At 38.9% G+C, this 25,000-nt stretch overlaps 1 protein-coding gene across 1 annotated transcript in view; it reads right to left on the bottom strand.

The window, feature by feature from the left end:
* Positions 1-114: 114 nt before the first annotated feature.
* Positions 115-25,000, bottom strand: part of LOC113668419 (kinesin-like protein KIF21A) — a 29,997-nt gene continuing 5,111 nt past the window's right edge. The window contains exons 7-37 of the mRNA XM_027184310.2: positions 24,343-24,465; positions 23,659-23,826; positions 23,028-23,143; positions 22,414-22,516; positions 21,774-21,866; positions 20,824-20,906; positions 20,473-20,570; positions 20,247-20,313; positions 19,669-19,822; positions 14,986-15,066; positions 13,935-14,031; positions 12,925-13,106; positions 11,761-12,153; positions 10,693-10,986; positions 10,399-10,539; positions 10,200-10,310; positions 9,706-9,810; positions 8,891-9,106; positions 8,378-8,421; positions 8,092-8,164; positions 7,112-7,629; positions 6,516-6,605; positions 6,017-6,150; positions 5,490-5,626; positions 4,755-4,933; positions 4,248-4,362; positions 3,939-3,974; positions 3,640-3,774; positions 1,070-1,196; positions 629-701; positions 115-335 (exon numbers count right to left, since the gene is read on the bottom strand). Coding sequence (XP_027040111.2) covers positions 254-335; positions 629-701; positions 1,070-1,196; positions 3,640-3,774; positions 3,939-3,974; positions 4,248-4,362; positions 4,755-4,933; positions 5,490-5,626; positions 6,017-6,150; positions 6,516-6,605; positions 7,112-7,629; positions 8,092-8,164; positions 8,378-8,421; positions 8,891-9,106; positions 9,706-9,810; positions 10,200-10,310; positions 10,399-10,539; positions 10,693-10,986; positions 11,761-12,153; positions 12,925-13,106; positions 13,935-14,031; positions 14,986-15,066; positions 19,669-19,822; positions 20,247-20,313; positions 20,473-20,570; positions 20,824-20,906; positions 21,774-21,866; positions 22,414-22,516; positions 23,028-23,143; positions 23,659-23,826; positions 24,343-24,465 — 4,368 coding nt within the window. The 3' untranslated portion in view covers positions 115-253. The remainder of the gene's footprint in view (positions 336-628; positions 702-1,069; positions 1,197-3,639; positions 3,775-3,938; positions 3,975-4,247; positions 4,363-4,754; positions 4,934-5,489; positions 5,627-6,016; positions 6,151-6,515; positions 6,606-7,111; positions 7,630-8,091; positions 8,165-8,377; positions 8,422-8,890; positions 9,107-9,705; positions 9,811-10,199; positions 10,311-10,398; positions 10,540-10,692; positions 10,987-11,760; positions 12,154-12,924; positions 13,107-13,934; positions 14,032-14,985; positions 15,067-19,668; positions 19,823-20,246; positions 20,314-20,472; positions 20,571-20,823; positions 20,907-21,773; positions 21,867-22,413; positions 22,517-23,027; positions 23,144-23,658; positions 23,827-24,342; positions 24,466-25,000) is intronic.

Here is a 25,000-nt window from a genome sequence, read left to right on the forward strand (position 1 = left end):
TTGCTCTGTTTTAATTGATTATCGTTTTCCCTCAGCAATTAATCATTTGTATTAGGTCCGCCTTCGGAGAGTAATGCAGCATAATCACAGAAAACAAAGAAAAGGAAACAGCCGTATATACACCTCGTGCCTTTTATTTAGCATATCAATTAATTTATTTACAAAATGGCAAAATTCAATTCTGAGGAAAATAGAAGAAAACTCTTTAGTTCATAGTCTTCAAATCGCAAAAAAATTATTTCACAAAGCCATATTACACCTCAACAGAACGATCCGATTCATTTAATTGTTCATCCAGCGAACCAGTGACACGCCACAGACGAACCAACCTGTCACTGAAAAACAAAAATAAACATTTTAAAGAATTTAGGAAGCCATTCGATATTTGCAGTACTTGGAGAATTAAAAAAGAAAACTTCGCAGATCAGAACAGTAACTACTCACTGGACTACCCGATCTAGATGAGATGGGACCTTTAAATCGTTCTATTGGCCCTACAATTCACTCATTGGTATTTACTCCCACATAATGTAAAATAAACTCAGTGGGTGAATGTCTGAGGCATGAAACGTTTAAACCTTCTGAAAATGCCGGTTTTTCCTTTGTTCAGTAATAAACAACCACTTACCTTGACGCAGTAAATACACAAGACGAATTTGTACAAATAGCATTAATGGGATGCCTGTGAGCTTTGATTTCACCTGCAAATTGTAAAGACAGAAGGATTTCGTTTCACCTTTAGTTCTAGTTTTGTAAAAAACGAAGGGAAAATGGGGCGACGCCAACAGGAGCCAATGTTTAAACCTCATAAAAAAAAGGAAAACGAAAATTCTCGTTCAAAATCGATTAATTCTAATTAATTTTAGCTTTATCGACAATTCAAATGTGTAGATATTTTTCCATCAAATTTTTCTGGAACTAAATTAAAATCAGATGGGTTTTCGTGTAGATGTGATTAATCCTCAACTCCCAAGGGTCGGACTGTCATTTAATTTGTCGTCACAGTAGGGTTAGGGCGTAAAGGATTAAAATATATAGATGAGTAAGATAACATAAGAGAATAACTTACAGACTGGAGCTCCAGTTTCCACCCGCCATAATTTTAGCATACCACCGCGGCAACCGCTAAGCAGCACGTCTTGAGGGTGTAAGAAATCTAATGCGCAGACCCAGTCCTTATGAGCTGCCGTCATATGCTGTGGAAGCAAAAAAATCAACATTATGGAATATCCCACAGGTTTAACTCATTTGACCAAGCATGGAAAAGTGTTAGAGTTATAGGCACTTGGGGACTGTTTCGTGATCATAAATTTCTTTGAGAAAAGCTGGTTACTCGAACAAAAATCTCCAAATTTCTTTGACATCTTGGATCACAAAGTACTTGGACATTCTTAAAACAAAGCAAATGCAAAGAAAAACAAACACAAAAAAAATCGTGATCTGCAATTGATCGTACGAGTTTTCCTGCGCTTGAGATCACGGTGGGATTTCGCAGAGATCCATTAACCCTTTAACTCCTGGAAGTGATTAACACGTAACTTCTCCCTGTAATATTCATACATTATCAAGCAGACAGGTAATGAGAATACTCAAACTTAGAGAGGTAGAATTTGTTATCTTGATCTATCACCAAAATCTCGTAACTAACTTACAAGGGAATGAGTAGAAGCTGGAGGGGAGAGATAAAAATCGGATCTTGTGTGTTTGCGGGTTTTAGTCTCCACGAATGCCCACGTTGATTCATTTGGCTAGCAGGGTTTGTCCATGACATGTTCTAGCAAGAAAAATCTCCTTTTTCAAAATATTAGCCTATCCTACCAAGAAATCACTTGTCAACTAAAAGAAGGACATGAAAAACGTGCTAGCGAAAAGCAGTTGGAGAGGGGATTCTGTTGTGATGATCCTGTCCGTAACCAGCCTGAACACCGAAACCAATTAGATAACGAACCAAATTACTGTAAATATATCAAAATCATATATGTGAACAGCGGTTAAAGAAACGAATATGGAAGTGATCTTCGCAGTAATGAACACTACTCAAGTATTAGTGAAAGTAAGACCTGAGAAAAAATTCAGGCCTTACGGGATTTGAACCCATGACCTCTGCGATACCGGTGCAAAAAGTACCGTAGTACTAGGTACTACGTTAAGTAGTAATGAAAATTATTTTCACTACTACTTAAGTAGAGTTCATAACTGTGAGGATTGTTTCTATATTCGTTTCTTCAACCGCAGTTCACATAATTATGTGAGTTTCATATATTTACAGTCATTAATTCACCACTTCGATCGATCGAGCAAACGGTTAATGTAGAGTTGAATAACGTACATGACTGGTTAACTACAAATAGGTTGACATTGAATACAAAAAAATCAAATTTCTTAATTTTTCGTCCTCGTCAGAAAAAAATGCATTTTTCTCCACAAATAGGTATTTTAGATTGTGAGACAAACCGAAGAGTTAGTTTAGAGCAAAAAAGTTATATCAAATATCTAGGCGTTTTAATTGATCAAAATTTGTCATGGAAAAACCATGTTGACTCTGTTATCGTAAAAATAAGTAAAACAATAGGGATGATTGCAAAGCTGAGGTACTTCGTTCCCTCTACTATCCTTGTAAATATTTACAATTCATTAATACTACCTTATATAACTTATGGACTCCTTGCCTGGGGCAATGCGTCAAATGCTTATTTAAACAAGATTTTAGTTCTTCAAAAGCGAGTTTTGCGCTTAATCTATTTCACCGATCGAAGAGAGCATGCCATCCCTTTATTTGCCAAAGCAAAAATTCTGCCTGTTACGTTCCTATATTATGAAGCCGTAAGTAAACTTATGTTTGACGTGCACAACCAGAGGGCTCCCATTAATATTTTGAAACTATTTACTAAAACATCTCATATTCATACCTACAATACTCGATCATCCAAATCGCAGCTCTTTAGTACAAAGTACTCTAGACTTAACCTACAAAAAAAGGCTTTCTCGCGTGTTGGTGTCAAAATTTGGAATAAGATACTGAAAGAATTCAAAACGTTATCAAAACATTCCTTTAATAAACAAATTAAAACGTCTTTATTTCAGATACTAGATAATGAAGATTCTTATCTTGATGTTGAAAAGATCTCCTCTAAACTTAAGGACTGCATAATTAAAACAAATTGATCCGATTGCTTTCAGTACTAATTTATTTGCTTCTATACTTTATTGAACAACTATTGATGTATTTGCCAGTTATGCTTCTTTTTATAATTTAACAATATCTAACTATTTAGTTTTTAATTTTCTTTATATATTGTAAATAATGTTTGTTGATGATTGACCCGCCTCGAATAGCAAATTTGCTATCTGCGGGTCAACATAATCTAAATTATTTTGTAAGAAAAAGAAAAATAAAGTGTGTGTGTAAGTGTGTACTTCACGGGTAATTTGGTACCAACATAATGACCAGCTCCCAGTTGGCTTGTTAGCGCTGTTGGGAGAGCGCTACACGGGTATCGCAGAGGTCATGGGTTCCAATCCCATACAGGCCTAAATTTTTTTTCAGGCCTTGTTTTCAATACTACTCAAGTATTGTTCATAACTACAAGGATCGCATCCATATTCGAACCAAGTTACATTTTCAAACTGCGTACGAACCTGTATAAGTTGCTGCGTTTCAATGTTCCATTTCTTGATACTATTGTCACGTGATCCACTGAACAAATATTTGCCTTTGAGAGCCAATGACTGAACACCATCATAGTGAGGCGGTTCTAGTTTGCTCTTAGCCGACTGTAAGAGAATAAAACACTAAATGTGTCACTCCTTGATTTATAAAACAAACAAACATACAAATGAGCGAAAAAAATGCCAAACTTCCTCCGACTTGTGGATTACTACGGTCTACATTCTTCAAAATTGTGATAACTAATTCATGGTCATGCCAGACACCATACCTGTACACCGACGTTAGAACCATTTACTTCAAATATCTATCAAAAAAGAAATAAAATACTATCAGCTGAATATGCTGGCTTCAAGTCTACGGCTTAGATCTCCGAAAAAATGTTGAGTAGTCGTCATATTAACTACGCCAACACTATAAACCATTTTCTATTTCATGCACGAGGCAACCCCCCCTCCCATAATCCCCCCACTCCACCCTTCCCCATCCTCGCCGATTGCTGAAACACAGAGCAAGTTTAACTTTACCCACAACTAAACCCACACCACATGACAACAGTGTACTCTTCACATGCACATACCTTAACGTAATGATCTCGCGACCCAGTGAACACGACAGATTCTTTATTGGTTTCTCGAAGTAACACCGTCATAACAGGCCCGGCGTGACCACCAAGCTTGCCTGTCATGGAGTAACTGAAACAAAAAAAGGAAATGGTTCATCTGAGCCACTAACTTGTTCAGAACGGAAGGTAAGTGAAGTCAAATTTCCATGGTCTGAAATCTACTGAAAAAAAATTGAATGGTGCCAATCATGTTGGAACCCTCCACTCATCAGTCAACGCGGCCAGAAGCTGACTACGCCGGCATAGGTCATCTTGATCTGATTTAGTAGCCGCAACGCCAAGACTTAACAAAGGACCATATGTTTTGGAGTTCAAGTCGAAAGTTCCAGAAAGGAAAGCATAGCTAAATTTTCACAAAACAAATCTGATGACAATTGCTTGGAAGCAATGAAACGGACAAAAAACTTCATCTAAACTAACAGCTTCTGTTCAGGTTTAAAGACCACACTACGCATGACCCACCTTTCTAGGTCCCAGATCCTGACCGTGGTACCCATCGCAGCATAAAGCAGAGAACCATTGGCGGACAGTTTCAAGTCGTTAATTTGAGTCTCTGACGTCATGTTGGATAGAAATGAACCGAGAGAGGATCCGGGCGGTGTAAGGCTCCTGATACATTTGCCATCTCTGATATCCCAAACCTAAAGATCGGAATAAAGAGTAAGAGGAAAAAAAAACCCATTCATTAGCGTTCTCCGCTGGCGAAGTGTTGGACGCACAAGCCTAAAATGTATCGGCGTTATTTTACCTGCAACAGAATAGTGAAACAGAGGAGGGCTGATGTGGGTACAACATTAAAGAACCTCGAACTTTCATAATAAGGAATAAAAAAGATTACTATTTGTAAATTTTTCTTTTTCACACCCACGAACTGAGTTGCCAAAACACATTTCTGTGACAGAAGTCTACAATCAATTTTTCTCGGACGCTGAAATAAGGATAGGGGTACGGCAAACCAGCAAACCCTTACTTTGTAAGGGTTTGATGACGATCACCGGTTCTGCGTATTTTTCCAAAGAAAATTTGTACAGAATTGTAGGTGGGATTAAATTAGAAGGATGAGCGAGAAGGAAAAGGAGAAAGTGGAAGTTTTCCCGCCCATCAAGTCTGTCACTCTCAGGTTTTGAGTAACTACATCACAACTATGTCCAGAAGTTCAAGTGTTTCATAAATTGGAAAAGTAAAGGACGTCCTTACCTTAATAACATTTTGTGCTGCACCAAAAACCCGCTGTGTTTTAGGACAGTAACGTACAGCTACAACATCTCTCTTGTGACCAGCACAAGAGAGTGTTTCTTCACCCGTATTCAAATCCCAAACTTTGACAGTGCGATCTGAAAAACAGAGTTAAAGTGTTTCAAGGTGTCACTGATGGAAGATACCGTCCGAGCTTACTTATTAAAATGGTCAGAGGAAATGTTCTTGAACTTTTCATAAACCAGAGTTTCTTCGTATTTTCTGAAAACGTTACGCGCTTGACTCATCTCCTCACTGGGATGACCAATACATAATCTTTCCTCTTAAACTAAATACATTGTCAAGAAAGTGGGTGGAAAGAGTGAAAAAAATAAATCAGCTAAGAAAAATGAATCAGCTGGTGTGATTGCACGCGAGGAAAAACCGATAGAACAAAATAGGAGGGGTGGCTTCTTGGAGCCAGGAGTAGGTAAGGGCCATTAAAAGTCCTGAGGAAGGCATGCAATAATTGAGCATTTTGCACAAACCTTTCGAACCGGTGAACATCAAGTCTTCTGTTACGTCAAGAGATAAAACAGCACTATTGTGCCCAGTGGCGGCGTATGTACACACAAGAGGAGCAGGCTTCCCTGCAGGGGGACGGAGGGGAAGCATTCTGCCACTGTTGAGGACAAACAGAAAAAGACACTAAGGCTCCAAACTAGTGAACATTTTTAAATAAATAAATAAAAAAATTCACCGAACACCGACAGTCAGGTTAGTGGCCATGATGGGACCGCGGTATAAACTCCGTCAAAAAATGCCAGAAGAGCAATCTATGATATATGAACTGATATAACTTGGGCTGGTAATCAATTGGAGGTTGTCACATACCAAGGCTAGTTTTTAATACTGTTTTATAACAATACCGTTTCTCAATGGTCAAACCTTTAATTTGAGAAAAAGTCTTCAAACAATCGTTATAAAAGATGATGAGTGATTATGACAAAATCTAACTCAAAGAGGAAGATTAATCGAGAGACTTACATATCAGGGTCGGATTCCTGAGCCAGACTACTTGTCAGACGAGCAAATACGTCTTCTGGGGTCTTCTGAACCACAACACTGTCATCCATCCTGTAAACGAAGACAGAAAAACAACAATGAGCAAAGTATTAGCAAATGAAACAACTGAGCGTAAGTGCTGAGGACATACTGTATCTGGGTTTTAGATTAAAGAATCAAAAATGAACCATCGTGAAAGAAGGCACGTGGTGCAGGAAAATCAAATGAAAATTTGCGTACACACGTTTTTTACGACAGGGGATATGGTGTACATCATCAGTCAAAATTTTGCGATAAAATTTTCACGCCCAGAGAATGAAATTGCGGCCGGCTCCATGTAACGTAACATTACCAAAAATAAGGTGCCCATTTTGATACTGGTATAACCTTCCTAGGCGGATTAATATCAAACTGTTTAAATAGTCTTCTGCAAATTTGGGGTAACACCCACTCATAATTGAGAAAGAGCAGAAAACCCGCGCAAAAATCATGAGCAAAACGGTCGGGAAAACGTCACGAATTGAATTCATAATTTTTATCAACGCACTGTAAACCACAAAATGTACATTCATGCTTACCCCGCTCCAGGTTTATCCGGCAACGACTTCCTATGAAGAGCAGGAGAGGTGGGCTGGGACCTAGGCAAATTACTGACACCAGATCCCGAACTTCCGAACCTACTGACAGGAAAACTCCTCGCTGACTTGGATTTGACATTTCCGCGCACTAGCGAGGCGGGGAGCGGTGCCGAGCCATTACCATTTAAGGAGTTGGACCTAGATGTCTTGACGGGTGGTACCCCCTGACTCTGGTTCTGGTTGCCTTGAGAGCCAGGAGGGGGTGGCATAAGAGCCTCAGAGCTCTGCGCTTTACGAGACTTTTCCAGCTCAAGCAGTTTCTGCATTAGTTCAGGGGAAATCTGACGGGATCCCTTCGGTTCCCCTGCAAAGGGAAGCACGGGCACCAAGGCGAGGCTCGGTACCGAAGCAGCAGAAGCCTCGTCTTCGTCTTCAACCGTGTCAAGCCGGGCGTCTCTCCTCGTTTTGACTTTCTCCGGGTACAAGAACTCTTCCTGGGTTCCAGTTCTACGACGCGCCTACAGACACAATTTTCAAAATGTCAAAAATGCTGCTTTGAAATGGGTGTAATCCAGCGTCGACTCTCTTTAGATAGTATGAATTCCGAAGATTTGAACTTAGCAATCTTAATGAATTAACGAAAAAGAAATTTTAAAAAAACTAAATTGTAGCCATTGTGGAACATGACATATTCATAATAATTAAAATGGAAACCATTACAGGCTTCAGGTATACTTCGGGCTGAACACCAAATCTAGTTCTTACTTACTCTCAAAGTTCATGATAAAATCTATGCTCAGAATTCAACTTTACCGTTAACAGTCAACTATACCCTCTCTCTATCCCCTCCCCCACCTCCCTCAATTCCTTCCCCCACTTCCTCCATCGATAAACAAAATGCATGCGCATAACAAAAAAACACTTAATGGCCCATGCTACTCACTATTGAATCAAAAATGACAGAGAGGTGAACGACTGACCTTGTCTTTTGTTTTAGCTTGTGCTTGAGATGCTACTTCACCATTAAAATCTTTTAACGTGCCACCGCTAGAACTTTTGCACAAGAAAAAAACAACAACAAACAATATCGATTTCGAACTTTCAAAGTGGTTTCTAAAGCAAGTTAGATTCCATTTGCATTCTTTGTCCGCTGGCTTAGCATATATAAAAAACCTCCAATCGCTTTCCAAAATCTTCTTTATTGAACGCGATCAACGACTCAAATACTAGCTACAGAATTGTTGGTGTAATAAAATTTCACAATACCTCGACAGCGTTCCGGCTTCATCTTTCAACGAATCCAGGCTCGTCTGAAAAATAAGAATTAACGATAAAGGTTAATGATCAAAATTGCCTTTCTTCAGTAGTGGATGCTGCTTTACAAAGCACCCAGCAAAATAAGTTCGAGGAGGTGGGATGTAAGGGGGGAGGGACGAGCAAAGTTATACTTTATCGAACGATTGACGTGTGAAAGTTAACCTATACATGAACAAAGGGGGTAAGTTTCTAAAGAAGCTGTGGAGCTGCCTTGGTATAGGGAATTAGGCGATAATTTCGTCTAATCAACTAAGTTGATGTGACTTTACCAACGTTAACAGTTTCTAAAGCTGACGTTTCGACCGCTAGCCCTTGGTCAAGGCGAATGCCACGTTTCGTACATATCGTTTAGCATAACCTTTCGCTGGCAAAACAAAAAACAAACAAACAAACGCTTCCATCCTCTCAAAGTGAGCTTGAATTGCCTGTGCATGGCCAAATATAAGTAAACTACAGTCATACCAAAGATCCCATTAACCGATCTCTAAGCTCCGAACCACTGAGCTCCGAATCCGTTCCCATAGCAGCGGCGGCGAGATTCTCGATGCTGCTGAACGAATCGTGGTACTGCAGCACGTGTTGCAATAGTTCTTGTTGAAGTTCGTTGTGCTGCTTCATGGCATTGAGACGGGCTTGGACTTCTTTTGCCGCGGCTTCTTTAGAGGTGGCTTCTTGACCCTGTTAAGGTAATAATTCCGTAAGTAAGATCTCCAGCATCTTTAAAACTTTTCTTTTACGTTCACGGCAAAGTGTGAAGCAAGCGGAAAGTATCCGCAAGGGGTGACTTGTACAAGCGTGCCCCTTTTTTCAGTCGTTCAAGTGTACGAGTACGTGATGTGTTTGGAGATCACAGATTAAGTTTCCAACGAGGGTAACATTGAAAACATGCTAACCTTTTGGAAACGAAGTACACTTAATGGAGCTTACGTTGGGTTAACTGTGTTTTGTTCTTGAGAAAAACACTTTACTCTCATAATGTTTCTCTCCAGGAGTAAAATGACCGGAGAATTGTCAGGTAAACTTAACAAAATACCGTGGGGTAACCGGCAAATAAAATTCACTCGCATTCCACCCAAGGGAGCAGCAATACTCGTTGCCGCGCTATTGGAAGAAGTGCAGAAACTCTCAACAGTGTGCCACATCTTTTTTACCCTTTCTTCAAAACATTTGTTCCCACATCTGTAAAGATTTCGGATCGGGTAATATTCGCTTTTAATTTTTCATATTTCAGTCACTTACTTCGCTGAGTAAACAGGCGATTGATATCTTCTACTTACCAGAGATATCACTTTAGTCAAGAAGTGCTCCAACAGGATACGTGCTTCCGTTATTGTACAGGTGGCGAAAAATTCTCCTATCTCAGCAGTGTCTCCACCTTGCTCCTAGATGCACATAACAAGTATACAATACCACTGTTGGTTCATTTGTTCGCCACCTTCCCAAGGTTAAGGAAAGAGGAGCAACAAGGCCTTTCTGTTCTACTCCCAGGAGTCAACACCAGTGGGTTCACGTACAATTTTAGTACACTTTCAAGCACACAAGTTACGACCACTAAGAAACTTATGAACTAAGGAAGATGCGTTCAAAGAGAAGATCAGATTCTCAGAAACGGTCAACGCATTTTGGACAGCTAAGCCGATGAAACCAAATTCCTAGTTATAAAATGGCTTCTTGAAAATTTCCTTCTAAGCCACTCTACGCTTTACTGTCTCCTTAGTTAGGGGTCTACAGTTATAAAATCAAATAAACTGGATGTAAGATTTAGTCAAACCTCCATTTCCATGATGCTTGTTTGACAGTCCGTAATGTTATCTTGCACATAGTCCATATGCGCCGTCAGTGCTTCCAGCTGCTCTTTCAGTTCTTGTACGTTACTTTCTTCCTACGAAGGTTTAGACAACTATCTCCGTTAAAGGTTATCAGTGAACAACTTCAACACAAAATGTTGTACACAAAATCGTACTTATTACCTTCTGCAGAACTGTAGCATTGTCATATTTCATTTGACACTTCTCTAGCTGTTTACTGAGGCGATCTCTGTCCTGTATCCAGCGATCCATATCCGATTCCATATTTGCAATCGTTTGCCGCTTGATAATCAATGACGTTATCTGAACGGAAAAGAAAATAACGAGGTTACGTTTTTAACATTGAACAACAATTGTACCTTAAAACTTTGCTAAAGATATCACGACTGAGTCATTAGTCTAAGATGCTGCAGAATGTCATTTAATGGTTGACTATAAAAGTGATAAAACTTTCACCTTCTTGTCAATGACATCCCATTTCTTCTTCGCACTTCGAGACGCCTGTTGAACGGAGCTCTTTCTTCTCGGGGATTTCACAGGCAATCCCGACGGTCGACTGGCTGCTCCTGAAAATCTTGAGGTTGAGGAAGAGGACACGGACACTGATGAGCTGCTGTACGACGTATAGGAGCTGGTGTATGAGCTGGCATCCACACCATTCACTTCACGTACTGTTAACAGGGTTGCCTGGCTTCGTTGTGCTCCCAGTTGGCCAGACATGGGTTTCTGTTGACGCCTGAGGACCTTTACCTGTGAATGAAGCGAGAAAAATTAAAGAGGCGCGTACAGTGGATTTCACATCTTTCTTTGCAGGGCAAACGTCACTTTAGATGGAGGGTTCATACTATACTGAGAAACCCAATCGTTTGCGTGTGCAAAAAAAAAAATTCTTAGAGGGCAAAGTCACAGCTTTATCTCCAACAAGTTTAGGGGCTTTTAACAACATTTTCCATAAGCCGCTGCTGATGGTGTCATATGCGGCTCTGCCCGGAAAGGGGCCGTAACGTGAAACCCAAACAAAAGAGCCCGCTCGCAACTTTCATTGAAACACCTGCTAGTCATGTGATTTCTGAATGTAAAGAGTGCGTATTTTCAGGCTAGTTAGGATCGACTTTACAAGCATCGGGCCGTTGCTATTCGACTCGGTTGCGTAAATGAAATCCGTACAAATCCTCTCCCTTTTCGCCCATCCATACCCTTCCTTGGCTTTTCCGCGGGCCCTTGTTTTGTTCTTTTACCTAATTCATTTGCATGTTTCAAGCAGTGGTCTGAGTTTGACTGGAAAATGTTTATCATAATAATGTGTGTATAATTTCAAATAGGAAGAATATTAAGGATGAGGCACGATTTTGATGGACACCACGGCAGCAAACTAAAATGGTGAGGGGAAGGTTTACAAGGCGCTCGAACTATTTTGTGGATCGTATTGCAAATCTTGCAACAATCAGGAAACTGTACAAACAGGAACGAGTCGGTCTTGTAACAAGCTCTACCGCGGAAGAAATGATACAGCGAGGGAAATACCTCCTCCTGTTTTCTCTTGAGTACTACTTCACGCTGTCGTCTTTCTGTTTCCAGATTCTTAATTGTCATCTGTCTCAACCGTGACTCTTTCTTCAGTTGTGCAATCTCTTTATTCCGCTGCGCCTCCTGTTGCTTGCTCTTGGCCGCCTCTTCCTTCATTTGTTTCATAAGACGGACTTTAGTCTTCTTCATCTCTTTCAGTTCAGCTTGGAAAGTTCTCAGCTGCTGCTCATTTTGCGCTTTCTGCCTAAGAAGCTGCGCATGCTCTTTCTTGGCGGCCTGCATCTTCTTCAGTTCTCCCTGCAGCCGACTAATTTTTTTCTCGTATTCGTCGCGGATTTGTCGAACCTTTTCACCCGATTTCGAGTCTTGATTTTTGACACTTTGCAAAACCTGAAAGCGAAAGAAAAATTGCAATTAGCATAAATCATAACAAACAGCTTTCCTTTCGACTGGTAATACAAGCTTACAATGATCTGCAACAACATATACACTTAATGTTATATCAAGGAAAGTAGTAAAACGTTCGATCACGCTAGCCTATACCCTTACAGTATATGTCTAACGTAAGACTCTTTTTTGAAATTAATTTTTATCAAGAGCAAGAAAAAGAGCGTTTCCCGCGGAGAAGAGATGGAAGTTGTACTTCAGAACTGTTCGGGTCAAATTATCTCCCTCCCCTTCCTTCGTTAAGTAAGAGTGACAGGCAGTGGGCAAACCACGGCTGTTTACAGAAAGATGGGCAGCAACTCACTTTCTTTCTGCTTTTACACCTTTTTCTCTCATAAGTGTTACACTACTACCATCAGTGACGCGAATTGCCTTACAGTACACATTTATATCATTTGTAGCAAAGCTGGCCATGCAAACTTGAGGAAAAACGGAGGCGTTCAAAAACCGAAATGCTAAGGATGGTGACATCAAAAGAACTCCAACAGTCTGTATGCCGCATGCGCTGAGGACTGTCAACGGTAATGTACTCTCGCGAGGCCGGATAAAATGCGTCTACACCAGTTCAGCTTATTAAGGGAAGATTTTGATGTTCTCCATCTCCAAGAGGTACCAAAGCCAACGATAAGGCTTAGGAAGACCACAAACGAACTAACCACATAGTAACTAACCAAGAAACAAAATAAACAAACAAACAAACTAACTGGCACCCACCTGATCCCTCTCTGTCTCCGTCTCCTTGATCTTGTTGTGGAGAAGAGACAGTTTCTCTTCGTATTGAGTTTTCAGAGTGTGGATTTTCTTCTGACTCGTCTCCAGCTCGTCGATGAGTTTTTCCTTGATGGATATCTCTGTTGACAGGTCCGCCAAGTCGCCTGACAGGTCGTTCTCATTATCTGTTAAAAACGTGGAAACATGCAACGCCTTTTGTTAATTTGAACCAAACAAACAAACAAACAAACAAACAACACAGCACAACAAATACATTCTTCCAATAACAAATGAATTTCGAAATCTTATCTTTAGGAAATCGATCCTCATTGCGAGAAAGATTGTGGTAGTCAGAAATGAAAAAGATAATCAGACATGTCTACAGACATGAATCGTTGTAGGTACTACCGAATTGTATCGGCTGAGAATACAGTGCACTAAGTGAAACCTTGTTGGCTTACCAACAAATTAGGTACTGGTATGAATTTCCTCGAAATTCTAAACTTCAGTGGTTTTTATTATCAGCCTGTATCTTGAAGAAAAGTTCATTTTCCGCATCTGAAAATTACTCTTCCCCGGTGTTCATGACCAAATATGATAATTAGCTTGTTCTATTAGATCCAATCAGCATTCTTGTTTCCATTCCAGCTGCAATATTCCCCCTGGTAACTTATACCCCATCCACAACAGCAAAAACATGTTTAGCGTTTAACTGAATGAAACAGAGAACTGAAAAACTTAATTTTCCGTAGGGTTTAAGTGGTCACTAACTTTTCCATTCAATTTGCTAGATTTGAAGTCGGCAAAACTTGTTTTACGCAGTTTCTACGAAGAAGACAATTTTCAAAACAGCTCACAACATGTTTACGCTTTGTTGTGAATGGGGTATTAGACAGGAGAGTCTAGAGTTTTATCAAGATCACACTGCTCAGTTGATGAAAGTGTCAATTCTAGTTACCTCTTCGGTTGATTACGTTTTGAAATTCTGAGGAAACATGACTTTCCCGAGTTACCTTGAACAGCGTCATCGTCATCAGAGTCATCATCGTCACCGTCATCAACGTCATCGCCTCGTCCTTCGTTTCCCGCCGATTGATCTTCATCATTTTCCTGGTTGCAAAAAGCACATCAACTCAACGGCGATAAAAATTGAAATGACTCCCACTTCCACCCAACCCCTCAAGGTTTCACAATGAACAAGTGTTAAAGAAAGAACAAGTTTTATCTGTGTTGAGGAGGGTGAAGGCACAGATACCACTCGAGCCGAGTGGTCCACAACGCCTCGCAGCCCGGTTGGAACTTAGTCCTCTCTTCGTAGTATGAAAAGACCAAGAGGATCACCAATCCCTTTGGCTGGGATGTCAATTCATAAAAAAAGTTCTCTTCCAGTATATCGTCAGGTTTTTCAGACACTTGTTTAGTACGCATTGACATTCTTTGGTAGAGTAATTGGAGCATTTTTCGATTGAGTACCGTAAAAGCAAAACCAAAGTAAACAAACCGGCCATCATAAGAAAGGAAAACCCCTTAAAAAGTCAATGAAAACTCAAAGTAAAAACAAACAAACAACCTTAAGAGCGGCAAAAATGAGGTTGACCATGAGAGACCAAGATAGACCAATGGAAACCAAAAGAAACAAAGAGAGACCAAGATAAACCAAAAGAGACCAAAATAGATCAAGATTGACCCAGATAGACTGAGATAGACCCAGATAGTCCCTGATAGACCAAGATAGACCAAGATAGACTAAGATAGACCCAGTAGACCAAGATAGATCAAGATTGACCCAGATAGACCAAGAAAAACCAAGAGAGACCAAAATAGACCCAGGTAGACCAAGAGTGACCACGAGACCAAGAGAGACCAAGAGTGACCACTAGAGACCCAGATAACCCAAGAGAGACCAAGATAGACCACGAGACCAAGAGAGACCCAGATAGACCAAGAGAGATTCTCAATAATTGGAATGTTTCGGGAGAGGATGGAAGTTTTTGCACCAAGTTAACAGTTGTTACGAAGGCATGTTACTAATTAAATTTTAATCTAAGAACATAGAACTCTTACTTCATCGTCCTCACTGCTGCTTTCATCACTGCTTTGTTCACCCCAAGGCTGATCTGCTCCCTCTTCCTTGTGGTTCAGTTTCTGGTAAGCAACAGTATATGGCGTTACAAGATGAACATAACGAAGGGAAGTAACGTGAAAAGGCTGTTCAAGCAAATACTTTCTTCCAAAGGAACTAGCGATCACAAGGTAAATCAAAAGTATTGCTGAACCCCTTTCGATTTGGTGTCGCACAGTGAAAGCTAAAGCAGGTGTTATGACTAATCATAACAAAGCAACTCAAAGTTAATTTATGCAAGCAGCCCAAAGCGTGGGACAACGCGAGCAACAATCTTGCGTTTGGTTCTAGTTTTGAATATGATTGGTTAAGAAAGTGGCGGGTGTTTTCTGGACCAATCACACAGCACTGCAAAGTAGAACCAATGCAATCTGCATTGCCTTTGACACTCAAATGAAACTTGCTTCGTACACACAGAAAAACATTAAAGTCACAATGAACATAACAACGAGAGGGTTTATAGTTATCCATAGCTGACGCACACAATCGTAACTTTCTCCACTTTTCAAGCCGTTTGAGGGCAAGGGCCTATTTCTAAATGTTATATAAATCATAAATCTTCAGCATAGTAAATACAGTTCAAAAAACATTCAACTATTGATTAAATATTACTAACAAATTGCGTCAAGTCTCAAGCTTTGACCGCTGACATCAGTTTTGCGGCGCACGAGAATCATCTGAAACCCTTAACATGTCAAAATATGGTCAAGAAGAGAAATTTACTCTTACAGCATTACTGAGTAATTTTCACCGGCGGATATACCACAATTTTGACAATAAATTGATCAAAATAGTTAGTTTAAATTGTTATTCAGCAAAGTTTTACACAAAATCATTAGCTTGTTACTTTTTAACTGATTTGTTAACCATATGTTTTTTAAAACATCCAAAAATCCATTTTAAACTTTTAAACCATTTGATAACTCATGATAAATGTTCACTTTTAAGTATTACATCAACTGTCTTCCGGCTAGAAGCAAGAGGAATTCTTAAATTTTACAGCAAAATACAGAGTTAAAAAAAAAACTACGCCACAAAGAAAAAAACAAAGCAAAATGATATAAAACGAAATAAAAGTAACGTGAGTAATTGCGTTACAAAAAGCCACAAAATGGCTGAAACGTTGTCACATCCCAGCTTCACACGAGGTTTGGCTACATTTAGCTAGATTAACAGAAGACAGATAAAGAAGCATGCAAGACCTTACCAAGCAGACCTTGAACACTGAGCTTGCAGCCAAGAAAGGAAAAGAAGTAGATCAGTGACCAATGCTGTGATTTCCATGGTAGCATACATGAAGTGATAAGCTGAAGCATCATAATTGTCAGTTTTAAATAAAGAGACTTGTATGGATAAGTACATAAAAACACGAGCATGTGGATAACGCCTTCACAGATCAAATGTGTCTGGTAAGACAGAAACGAGTGACAGCTACAGTACCAAAGGAAGGAATGAATGCATGCATAGTGAATGGTTGTTTCATACATAGACATGAAAGACAGTCAGAAAACTTCATGGGCTTCTCAAATAGCAGCAAGGTAGTCAGACAGACTGACGGTCGGACAGACAGAAAAACAGACAGACATGAGTTACGTAGAACCCTCGGTCAGACTGACAGACTCACTGACCGACAGACAGACACGCACACAGACAGAGAACCAGACAGACAGACAAACATAAAGTATTCCTAAGAGTTATTAGGACTCGACATGATGCAACCGCACCATAAAATGTACCAAGAACCTCTTAAAAATCCCTGGGAAACGTTTGGACACGCTTTTGGTTACCAATTGGCTATGTCTACGAATTCCTTGAGAAACCAAGTCCCTACGATTTAGAAACCCATGGAAATGGCCCCCAACAGCCGTTTGGAAAACACTGGAGAAACTATTTAGCGGAGCCTCAAAAAACCCTTTGTTTCCAAGAGGTTTAAATCTAAAGTATAGCTGTGGGGTTTCCGAGGGGGGATTCGTGTGCGTAGCAGGTGTTCCATTTCCACCGACAAGACTCAGCTTTTTCACTACGGCGACGCCTCAGTAAACGGAAAAGAAAGCAAGAAAAGTTCACAATAAAGTAGACAAGTTGGGACTATCCACCCCATGTTTCTCATAACCACATGCAGTACTCACTGTTTCGAATCATTATCGCTACTCCAAGATTTCGCTAGGGGACCTAACATAACTTATGTATAGTTACTGAACAAAATGAAACAAAAGTAACATGTTGCTACTCTGCGAAGCCTTGGCATGCAAACAGAAGGAGTAACAAATGACACAAGCTAAAACAATACAAGGAAACAAAAACAAAGAAAATATAAAACAAAAATACAAACAACCAGTCAAAAGGAGAAAGCAAAATAACTGAAAACGAATTTAAAAAAGGAAAGAAGAAAAGAAGACATCAAAAATTGAAAAGTGAAACAAAGCACGCTTCTCAACAAAATGGTGGCAGTCAGCGGAATTAACAAAATAGGAACAGGCGAAACGGAAATAAGAGTTTGGTAAACAAATGGAGAACACGATGAACTAAATCAAGTATTTAAGAATAGGAAAGAACACAGAGAAATGAATTCCGCTCAAATTTTTATTTACTTAAAAATGTTCAAAAAGAGCCTTTCTATCTTTTTCATTGCTATGGAGTTTATAGCATTACTGTGAGTTCATCATTACAAAACTTGGGTATATTAGGTTTCATTCGTACGTTATCCGTACTTATCAACGTATTTCCTGTTTCAGATTGAACTAACTGTCTTGCAAGTAGTAATTAAAGTTATGTGAAAATAGGCCTGCAAGATTTACATTTTTCCAACGTCTTAACAGTCACAGAAAGAACGTCACATGTCAAGAACACAAAAGGACATTAATTAAAAACAATTCTACGACTTAACGCAAAATACAATGTTCTTTATAGTTTACACTTAAACTTTACTTCCTCAAAAGACATTACTTTTTTAAAATAAAATTTTTACCATTTATTTGACTTAGTCTTATATATTTCAATAACTATTACCATTTATGCATTTAGAGCGAATTATGCAACTTAATCTGTTCACTCAAACTAGGGGGTGAATTCTATTAATAAATTATCTAACCACTACTTACAAACATTCTTGAAATGCGTATCTTTTCCACGTATTTAACAATTTAAATTTAAAAGACCGTGCATCGATTTTTATTTCATGTTTACAACCAGTCTATTGTTACAAGTAGTTCATTAAAGCTCCTTATTTCAATCAAAAAGCATAAAACGACATTCTCTCTAGTATTTCAAACACAGTGTTTACTGTGGGTTTGTCGTTAGTGTATTAAACAAAAAATAAAACAAAACAAACAAACAAACGTGAAAAACATACCATGATTTAACGTTCTTTCAGAACATGAATGCTTTGTTATTAGTGCAGGAGAGAAAAAAAAAACGCGCACTAGAGAAAAGTTGTCTTGAAAACCTCAAGATTATCAGGAAAAGAAACCAACAGGAAACTTAGAGAATCGATAATTTCAAATCTTGACCTCGAATATTGGCCTGAAAAATGCAGGTGGTGTGTACACAGCATCAGGAGGAACACCGCCATTCTTACCAGGGAGTAGCTCACCGCCTTTTCCAGGTGCATCAATATTTTCTAATGCAAAAGCCATAGAATCAAGCAACGAGTCGAGATCTTCCTCAAGTTGAAGCTTACGCTCTTGAATACTGCCGGCTGAGTCGGTCCTTTGTTCCCTCAGCAGATGAGGCATGGGAGAATCTAAATGTAAGTTTCGTCTGTCCTTTGTCTTAGGCTTGTATCTGTACACTTCGCTGTCGGAAGCGACAGTCACTCCGTAATCACTCTCAGTCTGGCTATCGCTTTCAAAGTGATACTTATAACACTCTGTGTCAGACACAATATCAACTGGTGGAGGGTGTTGCACTAATTTCTCTGCTTTCAACACCTCTACCCTCGAAACAGATGGCTTTGGAACTGAGCCGAGTTGAACATTGTTGTTCTCATCAAAACGAAGTTCTGGCAGAGAACAATTAAGATCACTTGTAGAACTGAAGGCATCAGAGCACCTACTTGAAGCACTTGAGTCAAACACCCGACTTAGATCTTTGCGGCACTTAAAACACTGTACCGGTGTTAGGTAATTGTCCATCGCATCACTATTTCCACCTAAAGATTCCAGGCTGCGAGATCTACGCTTAACAGCCATAACTTCAGAATCAACCGGCTTCTGTTTAGGTCTCCGCAATACTACATTAGCTGTAACATTGTTCGCCAAGTTAACAGTCACGCCATTTAACGGTTTATCCCGGTCTGCCGGAGTTAAATAATTGCTAGGTCTACGAAGTTTAGGATTGGCCTCTTTCAAGGCCACGAGACTACTCCGCTGGGACAACCGAGGGCTCAGCCCGGAGTCCGTTCTAGACTGGACAACGCCAGTATTCCAAGGAAGCCGCGGTGTCACAACCTTAAGCCTGCCACCATTTGTTTGAAGAAAAGATTTAGTTTGAGGTCGAGATGAGTTAACAGGAAGGTTAGAAGAAGTTTTTACTCCCTTCATAGTTGAATGAAAACTGCCTCCGCGAGGCTTAACAGGTCTAACGCATTTGACTTTGGAGAGAGAAGGAGGATTTCGTAATACCACCTGTGCTTTTTGCCGCTGTTTCGCCACATCCATCTTTGCCATCTCCAGTACAGATGTGGTCGACTCCTGGGATGACGGTGACGTCATCCGAGACTTCAATGTGGCATGACGTGTTATGGCCATTGCCATGGCTTCACTTTCCGTAAGTTTATTTCTACAAGAGAAAGGAGAATAAGGCGCCATTATTACTCCACTTTATTATGCCACTTTATTTCATAGTCAATGAGTTCGCAAAACTTTAATTTCTTTCTCCCAGTTTATTTGAAGCTTGTCGTTTTGAACGAAATTTATTAAAACGTTTAATGTTTCGTTTTTCTTGTTTTCGTCTTCAATTTTGGGTTCCAGTCCTGGCCAAGATCAGTGTGCTGTTTTCATAACAGTTCCTTGATGCTACCAGAAACATACATGTGTACATAGGTACCGGCGATATCCTGCGAGTTATCATTTAGCTCTGAATGGCTGTATATAAGGTAAAAAATGCAAGCCATCAAAGTGTGTTGCCTCGCAATTTCCTATTGGTTTCGGCGTGATATCAATCCCTGCTTATCAATAACTGTACACATCGCTACAATCTTTACCTGAGCTCTTCAATTTCTTTTAAATATTTCTGGATGAGATCTTCCACTCCTCCATCAACACCTTCACCTTGAAAAAATATTTCGACAATATGCGATCAAAAGACATTCTCTTAATAAAATGAGGGGCGCAAAGTTATCGTTATCTGCTTTTATATCTCTGTAACGTTGTCTTTGGTAGTGACACTAATAACTCCAATAAACAAATACACTGTATCGTTTTCCATACCATTCATAGATGCCAAAACTTGAGAGGAGATAAGGTCCGCTATTCTGACTGACTGTGTATCAATAGTCTGCTGCAAGGCCTTGATACGCACACGAAGTCTGTGTAAAAGATAAATTTTGATTAATATTCAATACTTTTCGAGTCATATTATTAGGCACCAACATGAACCACCAAATGTACATAACAGGTCAGTCTGTAACACAGTAAATGATTAACTCATAATACACTTTCCTTTCTCTAAGTAGTTTTAAATAGGAATATAGAAATCTTGACATTAAATTCATTGTGAAACAAGGAAAACGCAAAATTAGTAATTATATGGGTGTAATAATCAAATTAAAACATACATACTTGTCATTTTCGGTTTTTAGCATCACATTTTCATGGCAAACATCACTGATTTGCTCACCGTCCACTCCAGAAATTCGTTTCCCCTACCAAAAAAAAAACAATTATTCACAGAAGCGCAATTAAAGTTTTTACATGTAACAGCATAAATCTCATAATGCATATTAGGGAAAAACGACAGCATTTATTACACCCATTTTGAAATCACTGGTGGTCCCTGTAATCTGATTGGCTCTAATTGGTTCGATTTATTCACGAATCGCACCATTTTTTGCTTTAAATCGCATATTTTCCCCAGCCAAAGAGGAGGCAACACTAAAAACTAAACAGCCAACCAGATTTCAAGGCTTGTTTAAGGTAACCAATCAAATTACAGGAAGAAGAAAGACAAAGAGTATCATGTGGCAAATTTTGCTAGATGGGGGGAAAATTCGGCAAAATCCCCCCCCCCCCCCAAAAAATGAATGAATTTAATTTCAAACCAGCTAAGTACTACATTAATAAAATATTTGAACTGACCAAGTCCTGTATTTGAGCAATTTCAAAATGGATGTAAGAAAGTGGTAATTGAAACTTGTATCATGCTGTTTTGGTCTGAAATCATACTTGTGATTTCAAATCATGCGTACGATTTCAGCCCAAATTGCACTCCACTCAGATCAATTATCATTATGAATTACACTTAGTATAAATCTGCAAGCACTCTGTCACTAATGCTGCAATACGATTGGATAGTGAGAAAATTAAATGAAAGTGAGCTTAAAATGAAATTTAAAAAAATTAGCCCATATTCTAATTAAGTTTTAAAAATAAGTAAATACTGTTCAATCGGATTATTCCCTTTTGATTTCTATGCAAGATAATTTATGTGAAATTACTACATAACAATTTCTAGCTCATAATTTAATTGTTTTGGCTGGACTTCCATGCATACACCTATACATATAATGTACCTGTTTATATTCTGTCAGCTCTAGACTAAGTTTCTGTATCTCCTGCCTCAATGCAGCCATCTGTTTACTTGCTTTATCTTGATTCACAGTCACCTTGGAAACAAAACCAACTGAATGTTCACATTTCAGTTCGAAGAAAGATGGAAACTTGGCTTGTGGATTTAGAAAGGCATAGAATTAATAACAATAGTAAGACCTGATGAATGTCTCAGAGTCTGATAGGAGGTGACATACAGGAACATTGTGTGCATGATGATGTTGTTAAGTGAGAGCACTTGCCCCTAACTGCTGAGGACCACAATCAGCTTGTGTGGTTCTTGCCCAAGCTAAAAAAAGGGGCTTCTCTCTCTTGATGTTCCCAAACTTCAATTACACCAGGAATTAGTGAATGAAAACAAGGGGGAAAGTTTTTCCTAATTGCACTATGCAATTTCAGCACAACATCAATAGAATCAATCCAACTTCTCATCTTTCTTAAACACAACTGTAACAATGTATCCGTTATATACTGCAACAAAAGTTGGAAAGTGATTCTTTCTTTACCAGGCATAAAGTGGAGAAAGTGGTATTGTAAACTGGAACTGATTAACCTGTCTCATTACATGCAAATCAATAAAACTCAGCTAAGAAATCAAGTCACCTTGTTCTTGATATTTCTAGCACGGTTTGCATACTTGAGTGTATTCAGGGTTTCCATGAAGTCTCGGTCAGATGGTGATACACAGGCTATCATTAGAGTGCGACTAATAGAAAAAGAAAAATCATTTACTACTTTGACTATTATTTACAAATCCAAATGGGCCAGTACTGTTAGTTATCCATTCATTGCCAGTGCAACAACCACTCACTTTGATTTTGGGGGAGACAGATTTGCTTCATGAACCAACACCTCATCCAGAGGTAGTTGCTAAACACAATGTTGCATCATGCTACAGAACTTAACTTCAAACTCCTTTGATCTGAATACTGTTGGGCCCACTTATTGAGCAAGTTAACCCTTCAACTCCCAAGATCTGATTGTCAATTCTCCTCTCTAGCTGTTAGAATTTTCCTAGTAAATTAGTGACGAGAATTTGGTATTAGATCAAGATGACAACTTTGACACGATAATTCTAAATATTCTCATTACCTGTTTACTGGATAATGTGTGTAAATTATAAGGAGAAGTTGCATGTAAATCACTTCTGGGAGTCAAAGGGTTAGGACAATAAAAAAAATTATTATATTCAGTAAACTGCTTGAATGAGAAGTCACCTGTTGCCTCCCAGAGAATCTTGGAGTAATCTTGTGAGTTTGGAATCTCTGTAAGGAACATGGCTTCCCCTTTTTGTAGCATCTCCAAGAGCACTGATAACATTCCCAAGGGCCAACTAAAATCATGAACCAAAATAGATAAGAGTCAGTTCACAATGTACAGGTTTTAACTAAGTTTTGAAATCACTGAGGCAGAATAAAAGTCTAAAGTCTCACAAAATCCTTGTGTGAACAATACAGTGAGCAAGGAACAAGACATATTATCAATTAAACCCTTAGAGAGACTGGCTTCTCATATTTCCCAACTGCACCACCCTTGAATCAAACATTGACGTCATGAGAAAAAAGGAAATGATCACCAATTTATGAAACTCCCAATTGTCAAATTCTCCTTGTCAGTACCAAGGAAATGTAAAGAGAAAAGTGTAGAAAATATTTTAAGGCATAAGAAAATCTATTAGATTTAACAAGACTTACATGATACTGTATCCACTCAGAAATCACCTAACAAAGTCATTTAATTTGAAATAAACCCATAAACCCATACACAAGGTGTTGAGTTGAGAGAAAGCCCCCAAGCAACATCACAGTCTACAAAGGCTAAATTGAAATAAAGAGACTTTTTAATTACCAAACCACAGTTGATAGAGATGCCTTCTTTTGCCCTGTCACCAGTTGCCCCAGTCCTTTTGAGTCTCTCAGAGCCAGCAAGATCCACAAAGTTGAATTTGGCTGTAAGCATCTCATATTCGTAGTTACTGATTTTTTCAGAACCTTGCTTGTCATCACCATCTGTTAGCTGATTGAAAAAAAAATTGAAATTCAAATGTCATTCTGTCGGTAATGTAATTTCAACTTACATGTATATGCAATCTTGGTAAATCAGTGTCCCAAATTATCAGTCAAAGTGTCTGTCACAGAAACCTCATAAATTCAAAGTTTCTGTTTTTCTTTTTTTAAAATTTTCCTAAAAAATTAACAACTTTTACCCCACAGCAGTATTACAGAGACAAATACAATCCAATGTGATTCCCCTGGATTCCCTTATGCAGTAGGATGAGGTCACTCCCCTAAATACAATATCCACTGTAGATTGTAAGAAAATGGCAAATCCATGATTTCTTGCAAACTGCATTAAAGCCACCCAAATGTACACTGCATAAAATTGTTTAGATGAAAGTCTTTTAGTTCAGAGTTTGGTGGTTTAGCATATTTTTGTATACTTTGATTTATTTTTTACAGTCCTCCTGGTCAAGAAATGTTCTTCTTCTCTTCTTTGGATTCACATGTTGTACATCTGTGTACAAAGTGTTACCTTAACGACACGCTGCTGCTTGACATGAATAGCAAATATGGCATGAGATCTTGATGACTGTGCATTCATGTTTGTGCTGGCAGTTGTACGAGATAAGGCTCCTTGTTGCAGACAATTTAGAGTCTGAAATAGAAACCATAAAATAAAAGACAACTGTCAGTGTATTCAGGTAATATTTGTTCTGTAATAGAGGATATATCCACAAAAAACAAACACATAGCCAGAATACCTTGATTTAAACATGTCTACTCTCTTGTACACAATACAGCATTCTGTATGTCAAAGTAACTTTCAAATGTGTTTCAAAAGTAGTTCCAGATTCCTTTGATTTCCTTTAATTTGTCTCAGGAACTAATACCACTTTCTTGGCCAATTCAAATCCAAAACTAAAATCAATCTCCATTTAGCCACTCCTATTGTTTTTTTCCATGATAAGACAAATTCCCTTGTTTTTAATTAGAGTTCTCATCAGCTCTCTCTGATTGTTTCCTACACTTTGATTGGTTGTTTTGATTATTTTGGTTTTGTTTTTAAATGACATTAAATCAAGATGCGCTCATCATGAAGATAAAATCATGCCTTATGAACAGCAATTTAACCCTTTAACTTCCACGAGTGACTAATAACAGATTTCTCTGTAAATATCTGTATTACTCAA

This window comes from Pocillopora damicornis, chromosome 3 (assembly GCF_964200805.1).
Source record: "Pocillopora damicornis chromosome 3, jaPocDami1.2, whole genome shotgun sequence".
Classification (NCBI taxonomy): domain Eukaryota; kingdom Metazoa; phylum Cnidaria; class Anthozoa; order Scleractinia; family Pocilloporidae; genus Pocillopora; species Pocillopora damicornis.